The 13954-nt window shown below is 34.5% G+C and overlaps 1 protein-coding gene across 1 annotated transcript; it reads left to right on the top strand.

Annotated features, from left to right (window-relative positions):
* The first annotated feature begins 8476 nt into the window (after positions 1-8476).
* Positions 8477-13891, top strand: LOC107639252 (SEC12-like protein 2). Its single transcript, XM_016342732.3, has 10 exons — positions 8477-9007; positions 9360-9454; positions 11146-11296; positions 12049-12140; positions 12303-12402; positions 12524-12599; positions 12684-12804; positions 13025-13141; positions 13236-13300; positions 13587-13891. The coding sequence occupies exons 1-10, from the start codon at positions 8708-8710 to the stop codon at positions 13670-13672; spliced, it is 1203 nt and encodes a 400-aa protein (XP_016198218.1). The 5' UTR covers positions 8477-8707; the 3' UTR covers positions 13673-13891.
* Positions 13892-13954: the final 63 nt, after the last annotated feature.

Raw genomic sequence — 13954 nt, forward strand, 5'->3', positions numbered from 1 at the left:
TTAATAAAAAGATAAGATAAGAAAAGATAGAATTAAATTAAAAGAAAAGATTTTGAAAAGATTTTAAAAAGATAAGATTTGAAATTTAAAATTTGAATTTAAGATGGCTAATCCACGACTTCGTTGGGGACTTCTCGAGACACCAGTTCAGCCGAGGTATGGGGAGATTAGGGTCTTTATGGTAGAGGCTAGAACCAAAGGTGCATCATTCTCTGATCCGGAAGATTCGACCTTGTCTGTGGCGTTTTGAATAATATCATCAAGGGGATGAACTGCAGGAGTTTCACCCTCATTCAGGTTGGGTGCACAGTAAACCTGGCGTTAAGAGTGGGTGAAAATTGATTACTTTTTCAGCACCCAATTTGGCCAAGGAGAGTTAATTTTCATTAATTGTTTTCTTACTTTTGTCTAGGTGGTTCTTAGTGTTTTATGTGTTTAAGGACTCATTTGGAAAAGAGGTAAGGGTTAAGATTACTTAGACTATCCTCATGCTTGATTTTGCATCCATATGAGTCATTTGTGATGATTTTGTGCATAAAAACTGATTATGAAAATTGTATGATGCACAGCTATTTTTGACTTATATATATGTGAAATATAAATATTTTGATGCCGATATTGCTTGTATTAAAGGACCGAAAAGTTGTACCACTTGGAGTTTAAGTTTCAAACCTTAAAAAGTCACTAAAAAGTGGAGAGAAACATGAAAAAATGCTCCTGAAAATTCATGAAGCAGTGCAAAAAGTGTGGAGTAAAAAGATTAAAAAGACGCTAGAACTTAGGTTTTAGTTCTATAGAATTAGTATGATGCAACATAAGGAGTAACTCGGTCATTAAGGACAAATAGAGGGCTAAAAATATAATTAAAACAAGTTAGACTTAGAATTATGGTCTTAGTAGTCATAAGGATAAAATTGTAGTTATATAAAAGAGTCGGGTTAAAATTATAACTAAGAAAAACTAACGGGCCTAAATAAAAGCTTTAGTAAAATTAGGGTCAAAAGCAGAAGTGCGATAAATTAATAAAGTAAGAAAAGTAATCTAAGGGCGAAATAGTCTTTTGTGTCATTAAGAGTAAAATTGACATTAATTAAAATTGTTATAAGTAAATTGGTAAATGAGGAGTCATAAGGTCAACTCGGTAATTTTGGCACTAAATAAGACTAAAAAGTATTATTTAAGACACTCAGAGGTATAATAGTAATTTTTGAAAAAGTTATATTTAAAACTGGTTAGTTAACTTACTAGAGAGTAAAATAGTCCTTTTGGTAAAATATAAAGATAAAATGGTAAAGTAGCAACCTTGGGGGTAAAAGTGTCTCTATAAAACATATGAAAGATATCTAAAGAGAAGCTCAATGTAACGAAGGTAAGATGGAAATTTCGTAAAGTAATAGGGACAAGGTGGTTAATTGTGACTAAGGGCTTAGAGTACTTAGAAAAGAGAAATCATGCATAAGAGTTATTATTTAAAGAGAAACTCTATGTTGCCATCAGTTTTTTTATAATTTTGAGCATTATTTGGCCATCATAAATACTAAATTATTATTTATGTGTTCAAATTCTAAAAAATATGGGTGCAAATTATATTGATTCATGTGTGCAAATTCTGATAAATATAGGTGAAAATGATATGTTTCTTATGTGAAAACATTTGTAAACATGTGTGCAAACTATTGCTACCAAGTGCTGGCCCAAAATCATGTGTGCAAATTCTGCAAAATATAGGTGCAAATTGTATTAATTTATATGTGCAAATTCTGGTAAATATGGGTGCAAATTCTTACTGACCAAATGATGGTAAAAAAAATAAATTTTGATGGTCATTTAGCATTTCTCTTATTTAAAAATGACAGAGAAGTCTCTTAAATATTTCAATAAAATATGCCCTAGAGAGAAGTTATAAACTCGAAGGTGCTAGAGGCCATCCTACTAGAGCAGACTTCCATCTCGCCTAACTAGTGACTATATGAACGTGGGGATGCCCACCATATAGACCGTTACTTACTGTGAGCACATTTCTTAGGCCATTATTTTTAAGTGCCGTGACTATACATGATTTATTGAAACTCATGAGACACCTGTGTGTGATTGTACACAGTGGAGTAACCATATTTGGTTGTAGAGCCGGGTAACATCAGATTGTGAGTAGTCAACCGACGCATGAGATCGCAAACTAGACATGCATCATACTTGGTTGTTGTATTTTCTTGTGTTTGTAATTGCCTACTTGTACATGTGATTTCTATTATTCTATATACTTGTGCTTGTATTTGTTTGTGAGACTTCCAACGTAACTTTGCAAATTACTAGACTTAGGCTGCGGACCTCTTAAGTTTCGTATGTAGTACCCTGGTAGAAACGTTGGGTTCTCATCCCGTTATTTTTCCATCTACAAATGGGAACATGCGTGATATTCTTTGAATACCCGACACTTGGACGATACGTGGAAGCTGCGAAGGGAGGCGTGGTGTTTTTAGGCATGCCACATACTCGTACATACTACCTTCCGGATCACCCATTCTCTCATCCCTTGCTCAGCCTAGATTTCAATCCCGACATGTCGTATGAAATGCTGCTATCCGAGCTTCACTTTGGCGGAGGCCAGTACTCGTTCCCAACGTATCCTCTGAACATGGCAGAACCGAAGCCAGAGTTTCCAATACACCCCCAACCAAAGTATCCTCTATGGTACGAGTCTGCTTAGGAGCCAATGATCCCAGATGTACCAATACTCGTCACTCTACCACCATCTTCTACAGCCGAGCCATTTGATAGTCCCTCGGAAGAGGCTGATGGATTGGCAGTTCTCAAGGGCTTTAGATCATCTTCATCCTCATCAGAGGAGGACTCTCAGATGTGGATCGATCAGATGATGACAGATCTATATTCTAGTTCACTCGAGTTAGGAGAGGCAGGAGCCGTCGGGGAGGCAAGCAGCAGCAACATTACCGGCGTGTCAGAGTGACTCCTTCTACCTCAGCATAATGTTCCTTATTCCGTTAGCTATGAATGACTTATGGCTAGTAGTAGTATTTTTTGCCCTAATTTTGTATAGACTTTTTAGAGGACTCGTATCTTTTATATATATAAGCTAGACAAGTTCCAGCCAAGGGCCGCTCTTGTGTGAGGCGGAGCCTGATAATAAGCTACAAATTTTGTACCTATAAATAAGTCCGTGGTATATGGATAGGTAGTCTTTAAAGTTTCATGATGTACTAAACTAAGCCTTCGGACAATGATATGACCTTTACATGCTTTTCTGTTTATACTTGTATACTACATGTTTTGAGTTTATACCTCATATACTGGCTAACTCATGATCTCGATAAACGATACAGACTCATAATGATATGCTTAGTATAACTTGTCTAGAGTCCCTAAGGTATGCTAAATACTAGCGCCTAGAAACTAGCAATGATCATCGTGTTAGGAGTTGGGTCGTTACATTACCTTTTTTAATTATAAACTAACTAACAAAATAAAAAATGAGGAAGGATTAAGATATAGAAAAATAATTAGAGAAAAAAATATTATTTAATACTATCACATTTTTTTATGTAACATAAATATTATTTTAATATAAAAATAATTTGAAATAACATACAATACAAAACAAAACAACACATTATTAGAAATAACAAATAAATTAGTTGGAAATTCACATGTAGTTATCTTCATATAAAATTAATAGTTAAAAATTATTAGATGACAATTTATTCAAACCTGTCAAATCATCTAATAGTTCTTAACTATCAACTTCACGTGAAGACGACTACATACGAGTCTTCACGAATAAATTGACGGGTTTTGTGTTTTTCATTTTGTATATAACTAACTTATGCTTTGAAGACATATTTTAAAGATACAATAATATATTTTTTAAGTTTTTAATATATTTAAAGTTTAATTACTATGATGGTCCTATAGTTTGGCAAAATTTTCAATTAGGTCCCTATACTTTTTTACCTTTTAATTGGATCCCTATACATTAATTTTTTTTAATTTAGTCCTTACCATGACAAAATCATTTGAGATAATGGAATATTCTATTCAAAAATATAATATTCTCCTAATTAGATTAGAATTACTAATTAAATCCACCCCATCTTTTTAAAATACCAAAACTAACCCTTTGCATTTTGTGCCAAAAATGAAGAACCCTAGCATCTGCTATGCTCTGCTTCGCGTTAGTGGTGTGTCGCTTCTGTCGTGTTCCCTCAACATGGATCGCCGCGCTGCACATCGCGTCGCCACACCACGCTTTGCCTGACCACACCTCACCTTGCTGCTCTGCTCTTCGGGTGTCGATGCTGATGGTAGAATCTTCAAGAAATGCCCTATTCTAATCTCAGGTTCAGTGGGGAGCTATGGAGCTTATTTGGCTGATGGGTCAGAGAACAGGTGAGATCTTCAAAGGACTAATATCAAGTATTTAAGAATTAGCTGTGATTGCTCTTCACTTGTGGTGTTTGTTATATTTTATTATCTTTTGTGTAGCCAGTTAATTGATCAACATAGTTAATGATATTCTTGATATGATGATATTTCAACCTTTTTTCTTCATCTTGGTGTCCCATTTTAATCTCTTTGTTTTTGAGGAAGAATTGATTGACTGAGATTGGGAATAAGGAGAAGCTGAATGTTTTAGGGGTGTTCTATTCATATTGTGTTATTTTTTTTTCAGTTTTTTTAGTTGTTTTTAGTTTCTGTCTCTCAAGCTGTGAATTCTTAAGTTGTGTGAATTTGTAGTCCAGTTTTAGTTTTTTTTAATTGTTTGTAACTTTTGTTTGTTTCTCAAATTATATTCTAAATTTTGTTGGTGGCTATGATCTATGGATTCTTCAAAATTAAGGATGTATTATATTGCACTCGTATGTTTCAAAGAGTATTTGAACCAAGGAAATTGGAGTTCTTGGGTTTGACCGATAGTAAGCAGAATACCATGAATGGGGTAAGTTTTCTTCTCTCTTTTACCTGATTATGAATCAAAGCTTTGTAGCTCTAATTGCATGTAACATAGCTGCTTAGAAGGGCTAATAGTTGGATTAATTTCTGCTTTGTAAATTTAATTTCTTGATGTTTTTGGTACTTGGAAGAATGTATTTATACACGAGAAGTGGTAACTGAAGCCTAAGGATTTTGCATTCTTAGGTGGTAAGGTCCTAAACCTTTAGATAACCATTGAACAAAATTGTGGCTAGCCATTGATTTGAAGTCCTATTTCTAGTCTTATGCTTCTGTTTGGGAGATTGATAAACTTAGAAAGGTATTGATTTCAAGCTTTGCTCTACCTGTGACATAATCTGTAGTTGTGAACGTGCAAATTACCTTAAAAATTTAATACTAGAAGAGTATGTTTGGTTGGAGGATAAAAATGGGTTGAAAATTTCCAGAATGATCTGAAGAACTATAATTACTCTGATCCTAAATGTGGCATGAATACACTATTTTCAATTAAGATTTAAATATTTTTTGTTTAGTTCAAAAATCTATTCTCTGCCTTTGTTTCAGAATGCTTTAGTGTTGGTTTGTGATTGTAGGTGGTCCAAAAGCAGCATGTGCTGGTTGTGCTGGCTTTGCGGCATTCTCAGTCGTTATAGAGAAGTTCTTAGACAGGCATGAGTAGTTACCTATTGAATTGAAGTCACCCAATTTTGCATTTATTAGGCATAGCATGGATTTTCATAGTGATGATTTTTTTTCCCCTTTTGCTATAAGGTGCACACAAAATTGTAGTATTTTATTTTACATCGATTATTACTTATTTGTATACAATATCAATTGGTGGATGCATTCCTCCAATTCAAACTAGATGTAAGTATGCTCTTAAGTATTAATGTAAAATTTATTTTGATGTCATTACTTGGATAGTAACTACATTAAAATGTTTTCTTAATCAACTAGAAAACATATCATTGATATGCTATGTCCACTCTGCAATTATTTCTTAATTTAGTTCTTCTGGTATATTTTTACATGCAGTAATATGGATTTGGTTGTATTTAATGTTAATTTTAGGGTTGTTCTTTGTCGATAGTGAAGATGCTTCTCATTCAACTTATGAAAATGTACATAGGTATGTTGATCTCTATGCTAGTCCAGAGAGTGGGAGATTGCAACACAAGAACTGATTTTCAGATTTTAAATTTCAATAACACAAATTACATAGCCTTGTAATTTTTTATTGTGTACATGATAAAGACACAAATTATATTCTATAAATTCACACAAATGTAAAATGTTACATTATCATAATGAATACTTGAAGGATGAAAATTTAATTTTATATATGCTTATTACTACTATTTCTATTTCATTTTATCCATTCTTTTTTTTAGGTTCTTAAGATAAGGTATTTTGAAAGTCAAAAAAAAAAAAAAAAAGAGAAGGTATTTTTGGTACAATTTGTATATAAAAAAGCAAAAGAATGATAGTGACAAAATAAAAGGGATGATAGGAATATTTTTCATGTCTTAGAATCATTGAATAGGGATTATAGGAATATCTTTCATTGAATAATTATAGTTTCACCGAATTTTCAATTAAGTCCTTATATTTTTTTTCTTTTCAATTAGGTCCCTAAGGGTATAAAAGTAATTTCACAATTCACTAACATTTTTTGACGTTTAATGTAATAGGGACTAAATTGAAAAAAAAAATTAACGTATAGGGACCCAATTAAAAGGAAAAAAAGTATAGGGACCTAATTGAAAATTTTGCGAAACTATAGGGACTAACAGAGTAATTAAACCTATATTTAATGTATTAACATTATTCCAATAAATAAATAATTTTAATAAAATATTATTTGTAATTTTTTTAAAACATATCTTTAAAATACATATAAAAGCATATAAAAATTAAACAGAATAAGAGAAAATATAGAGGTTCAACTATAGTATAAGCCAACTCATCTAACTCCCCTTTCTAACTTAATTTTGAAATTCGAAAAATTTAGTTTTTCGCCATTTCCATATCAACCCTAAATCACAAATCACTCACTATATGCGTCTTCCGTTTTTTCTCTCCTGTTTCTCCTCCCGTTCATCGTGCCTTCAACGTCTGTGCTCTTCATGTCCATCGCGCTATCATCGTGTCTCCAGTGTGCCATCCTTATCCACCCTCGCTCGTGTGCAGTCACTTCTCCCCCTCGCTGCCTCTTGCCGTCTCTCTTCGCACGTCCTCTATCGCAATTGCTCCGCCTCGTCTGTCGTTCACATAGGGGAGCTCGTGAAGGAAGAAAGACACCACCGTGCTATCGCTGCACCGTTCGGAGTCCGCTCACCCCTCGTCCGTGAAGGGCTCAGCCACAACTACTGCTTCCACTGCCGTTCACACAGGAGTACTCGCGAAGGAAGAAACAACGAGGAGACGCTACTTGCGCCGTCCATCCAACGTTGTTGACCACGCACCTCCTTGCCAGCAACCCTGCATCCAGTCGTTCTCCTCCTCCTCTTCGGATCACACCCACTAAAACGGTAACCATGTCCATGCAACGCCATTCAAGGATTTTATCTCTTTTTCTTTCTGTTTCCCCCTCGCGATTCACAATGCCGCCGACCACCACAGTACCCTCCCCTTCATGAATGCAGCGGCCTCTCACAGTGGGTGCCTATTTTTTCGAATTTTCAACTATTTTTTTCGGATGTTTTTTTTTTCAATTAAATGGATTTCTTTTAAAGGGTTTTGGATCTTTGTTTCCAAAGATCTTTTTTGTGGGTTATTGGATGTTTCTTTTCTAAATTTTGGAATGTTTCTTTTTGGAGGAGCGTTCATTTTTCTGTGATTTTTTCTTTTAACTATTATTTCGAATGTTTCTTTTACTGGATTTTAGATATTTCTTTCTATGTAAATGGATGAGTTTTTTTATATGGGTTATTAGATGTTTTTTTTCGAGGAAAGGAGGACGCGATGGCACGCTTTTTTGATATATAAAAGTTTTTTGAAATTTAAGAAGATAGCACAAATTGTCTAGTATCCTAGTTGGTTAGCAGAACCAATATAATAAATATCAATCATGCTACGTGTATCTTAAAATCAGTCACCAATATAAAATATAAATACATTTTAAAAATAAACTAAACTATACATGTATTTATATACAAATACATTGATTGCTGATTTTAGTATCTGATTTTGGTGTACAAATAATATTTTTGAATAAAGAGCCGTTTGAGAAGTTTCGAACGCTATTTTTTTGAATTTTTAACTTATGAAAAATAAGAATATTAATGTCTGGTGCAATTTTTAAAACTAAATTATAGTTTTTTAAAAAACTATTTACGTACTTATAAAAAAATAAAAAAAATAACTCTCTCATAATAAAAATTTTTTTATCACATTTTTTTTAAATAAATACTTTTAAAATTAAAATATTATATATAAAATAATTTATTTATAAATTACTTTTAATATAAATATTTATTGTTAAACTATTTAAATAAAAAAAAAAACTCAATTAAATGGTTTTCTCAAATTGGGCTAGATAGACAGAGTACATATTCGCTCTCTAAACATCAATGATTTGAGCTTAATCACCGCGCGTCAACTCCAAAACTCTCTTGACATTCACAATTACAAGACGGGGATCCAGATAGCATATCACAGAGGAGACTCTAATCAATTCATTGCTGAATCTTAGAGAGAGAGAGAGAGAGAGAGAGAGAGAGAGAGAGAGAGTGAGAGTGTTTTAGAGAGAGGAAGAATGGGGAAGAGCCAAATCTCAGACCCTCCGAACTTGAAGAAATACGGTGTTCCCTTCTACTCCGTTGCTTGGATTCCCCACCGCGTTCTCAAATCTCGCCACAACCAAACCTCCGATGAATCCTCCGCCGCCGATCAGAGCTCAACGCCGACGAAGGAGGCAGAACCACCGACAGAGGAGCTTGCCTCCGGAAACTACCTCGTGTTCGCCGGTGGCGGTGGAGAAGGCCGCAGCGGTATCCCCAATACGGTGCTGCTTTCGCACTTCGATGTTGCGTCGAATTCTCTCTCCGATCAACCGGTATGTCATTAATTCCTTGTGCTTCTTGTTCGATTCTGGAATTCGTAGCAGATTTGATTTGTTGTTCGATTTTTATTTCATGTATTAGTTTTGTGTGTTTCGAAGCTGGAGGGACCGGATCTAGTTTTTGATTCGGATATTGTTGTGTGATTCTGATGCAGTTGCTTCATTTGCTTGTGTTAGAATGCGAGGTTTTTCTTCATTTAGATGCATGGCTGATTTATAGTGGTAGATTTTGTTTGGAATGCATGAATTGTAGAGTAGCTGGATTTTATTTTTTATTATTTTTGGTAGCAATTGATAGGATGATTGGATTGTTCTATTATTTGAGTAAACTTATGAATATTTTCAGGTGAATAAGCTAGGAACCGGTTCTGAGTTGCCTTATAGAATGGCTCTTCACCCCAATGGAGATGGCATTATTTGTGCAATGCCAAACAGTTGCAGGTCTTTTTCTTCCCACCTCTTATTTCTTTTATTGAAGTTTGGTTCTGTTTGCTGGGAAGAAAAATCTATGTAGGATTCATTTCTCTGTTGAAATCTTCATGGCGTATATTATAGATGAGAGAACCCTGGCGGGTTTGAGCATACACGTAGTTGAAGTTGAGCAGGTAGAAAATGGAAGCATTTTCATTTTCGTCTAGAATATCACTTCTAAATGCCTTTCCATTTTCTACTCACTCAACCATGCGTCAGCGAGCTAAAAACAGGGATAAAGATAGAAAGTGACTTCATGATTCGATAGCTGTTAATTTTATATGCTAATTGATCCAACATAAGGAATGAAACATTTCCAGAAGTATGAGGAACTGGATGAGCTCTATATAGTTGCTTATGTGTAATTTATCCAAAATATAATCATTTTCATGTTGAACAAGTACGCAGGGGCATACTTAAGTTAGACAGATCTTTCAGTGGTTATGTTAGCTGCATAAGGATTGAAGTTATTCATACTTGATTCTTATTACCCTATGTATAGTAATTTAAACTCTGATAGGTTATCTTTCTAGTCCTGAATTTTGGATGGAAGATTAAATTGGGCATAGAATAGATACCAAATATGCAAGATGATATTCAGTAATACCAACCATAGCATGTGAAACACAACAAATTCAAGAACTTGATTTTATCATGGCTAGCATCAATGTTGTAAGTTATGAAGTTAGATTGACAAAATGAGGCAACGAGGAACGGTGCATGAGCATACTAATTAATGGAAGAAACTCGTATATATGAGGAGTTTTATGATTTACTTTTTGTCTCATTTTTAAATTTTGGTTCTATTTGTCAGATCTTGTTATAAGAGCAATAAGCACATTGTGAAATATTAGTGTTTTGCAAGAGAAGAGAATTCAGAGATTGAGAGAAGTTTCAGAAATGTGTAATGCTCATTATGACTGAGTTTAGCACTAATATGTGCTTATAACAAGGAGGAATAGCTTGCTGTGCAAACTAGTCTAAAGGACACAATAGTCCTTTCTATCTTTAGTTATGACAGCTACAACTACCATACAGCTGTCATATCCTATCTGGCTCAGCTTATAACTAGCAGCCTCTATTCTCGCTTCTCTAGGCTCTACTATCACTTATCTAACTCACTCTATTATGCCCCCTGAAACTGGCCTCTCTACATTTCTGAAAATCTGTTACTAATAGTTTACCTCTTGTATTCAAAAACTTCTCTTTAGACACAACTTTAGTAAGAATATCTGCTGTGGGAATGTGTGCAACCAGCAGCTTGCCATCCATCACTCTTTATCTCACAAAAACGAGGTTCAATTCCATGTGTTTGGTTCTATTAAGCAAAATTGGACTGTGTTCTAATATAATAGCACTGAGATTGCCACAGTACACTACGTATCTCTCTGAGGGAACCTTAAATTGAGTGTGCAAAAATATTTGACGAACACTTGTTTTATTTTCCTAGTTTTAAATTAGTTTTATTGGATTGACATCTAGCTGATTGGTGTATGGTGCTTTACAGTGCTGCTACTGATTGCTGAATGTATGAGAGATAATTGATGTTATTTTGTCAGTCTATCCTTTACAGGCTTTGTTCATTCTTATTTGAAAAACAAAATTTGATTTTCTTTTGCTCTATTACATCTAGCTAAAGTTATTATACTTTGTTTATCCAGATGGTTTGACTGGGACCAAGACCAGAATTCTGAATCTCATAAGGTGGGTCTGAAGACATCAGAGAAAGAGCTCACTCAGTTGCAGGACGTTGGACAACAGTTAGCATTGGCATTCAGCAGTGATGGAACAGAACTAGCTGTTGGTGGGGAGGTATAGTCTTCTTTTACATTGAATGATTAAAAGAAACTATCTTATATTACCAATGATAATATTTGGTAGCTTGACCAAAAATAAAATGGTTTCTGGAGAAACATCTCCACTCCTTGGGCATTATCGCACTTCTTCAACCAAGTTATGTTTACCTAGAGATGATGATTCAAGCTCTTGTTAGTTGAGAAAAGATTTGATACAAGATGATATCCCAGGGTTAATTGAACACATTCACTTAATATATGAAAGGTGATGGTTATGTACTATAATGGTAAACCCAATAGAATGAGTTCTTTTCTTATAGATGTAACCATTCATCCTTGGTACAAATATTATTTCTTGTACCATGTAACATAAACCCAAAAATATTGTTCTCTAGAGACGTGTTGCAAGAGACTCACCTTGCAAGGATGACTATAACATCAATCCAACATACCACTTGTAGCTTGAAAAGCTGTCAAAATGTAAACATTGTTTTAGCTGCATCTATTTGATTCAATTTTCCTTGTGTTACGTGGCCTTGTGTCCATGGTTTTTGCTTCTTACTTTTGGCAAACTAATATGTAATGGTGAAGGATTTATGTTAATGGGACAGTAGTTGCACATGGTAGCTATATGATGCTTTGAATTTCTAAAGTACAGGAATTTTTGCTTTAATTCATTTGCCAAATAATCGTTAGTATGTATAGAATTTCTTTTTCTTTCTGAGGGAGTGGTATGCCATATAATCTTGTAACTGTTTTGCAGTACAGGATGGCAATCTAAGGGTTTTTAAGTGGCCTAGCATGGAAATTATTCTCAATGAGTCTAAATCTCATTCTACTGTGAAGGACTTACATTTCAGGTTTGTTCCAGATAGAAGCTCATTTTACATTGATGTTATTATTTGACTCTACAAATAAAAAAAAAGGAATAATAATTAACAAAGAAAAGACAGACAGATCTGCTCTATACCCTATTATTTCTGATGGATTGTACCTTATAGTCTGTTGTGTTTGTTGTGCAGTTCCGATGGTAAATTGCTAGTCTCTTTGGGAAGTGGTGGCCCCTGCAGGGTCTGGGATATTTCTTCGTCAATAGTATTAACTTCTCTACCAAATGAAAATGTGAGCTGCTGATTTTTTACTTTAAAACTGGTTGGGCAGATATTGGTTGAAATCTTAACCAGGTTAATTGGTGAGGGTTGGGCTTTTTGGTATATGCTAATCATATTTTGTTTTCATACAGCGTGAAACTTTTAGCTGTTGTAGATTTTCTCAAATAAGCGATGGAACCCAGGTTCTATATATTGCTGTGGTCACAGGTAATTAATATCCATAACAAAGATGTTGTTCCCCCCTGTTGTTTCTGTATTTGTCTGACACAAGTAGTTTGTTATTGTATATAGATAAAGGTGGAAGCATTCTGACTTGGAATACGAAGACATGGGAAAGGATGAGCTCAAAGCATATTACTCGCGATACAATCTCTGCGTTGAATGTCTCAGCTGATGGGAAATACCTTGCATGGTAGATACTCTAATCTGTACCTTTTTAGTACTTAAAGGATGACACCGCTGTGCTACATGGAAACCAATGGTGGCTTTATTTTGGGTTTTAATGCTATATATGAAAAACGAGAGAAAGATACATGAAGGGAAAAGAAAGCTGAGAGCAGTGTTTGCAGGGAAGGATGTGACTTTTTATTTGCAAGAACTTATTGCTTCTGTTTCGATGGGTTGACATGCAGTGGAACACCTTCAGGAGACATTGTCGTTGTAAATTCTACAAATATGAGGATTCATACTATGGTTAAAAGGGCTCACCTTGGCATCGTAACTGCTTTAGCTTTCTCCCCGGATTCAAGGTTTGAAGTTGATGCATTTATATTTTTCTTCCTACTACAAGAAATTTTATGCCATTTTGGAGGTAGTTGGTTCATTGTTGTGGGTTCATTTTAGGGCCTTGGCTTCCATATCCTTGGATTCAAGTGCAAGAGTAACGAAAATTGAAGAGAAGAAAGAAGGTATGTATTTCATAATAATACCTGCGGCTAGCCTTAAAATTTATTGTCCAATTGAGCCACTTTTGTAATAGCTGAACTTATCAAGGAAAAAGTTGATCCAACAATTTAAGAATAATCTGGGAAAATATAGTAATTTAAAGAGTTTATATAATAAACGAGAGACTATAAATGAAATTATGGATCTATAGTTTAGATGTATGATTTGTCATATGGACTTTGTATTTATCATCTATCTATAGTTTAGCATCTAACTTTCTTCCCCTTTTTCTTTTCCTCTTCTTCCCAGGAGGATTTAACTTGTGGATTGCAATGTTTATCATCCTGGTTGCAATAGCTATTTACTTCCTAAAGGTTCAGGGAATTTTAAAGTGAAGGTTTCAAATTTCAATAGTACTTTATTTAGACATAAACCAATTTTCATCTTTTTTTCGGGGGGTGTTTCCCGTTTACCTGATCTTTTTCTCCCCCCACATAATGGCGTTGTTCCTTTGTCCATATAGTGCCTTGTATCATGGACTGTAATACTGTCGCATGTTGTGTACAATTTTTTACAGTATTATGAGCATATTTATTGCAATCCTGGCTTGATCCCCTCTTGCTTGGTATTATGAGCATATTTATTGTTTTACCATTGAACAACGTTCTTATGCCACG

This window comes from Arachis ipaensis, chromosome B4 (assembly GCF_059453495.1).
Source record: "Arachis ipaensis isolate K30076 ecotype BB chromosome B4, ASM5945349v1, whole genome shotgun sequence".
Taxonomy (NCBI): Eukaryota; Viridiplantae; Streptophyta; class Magnoliopsida; order Fabales; family Fabaceae; genus Arachis; species Arachis ipaensis.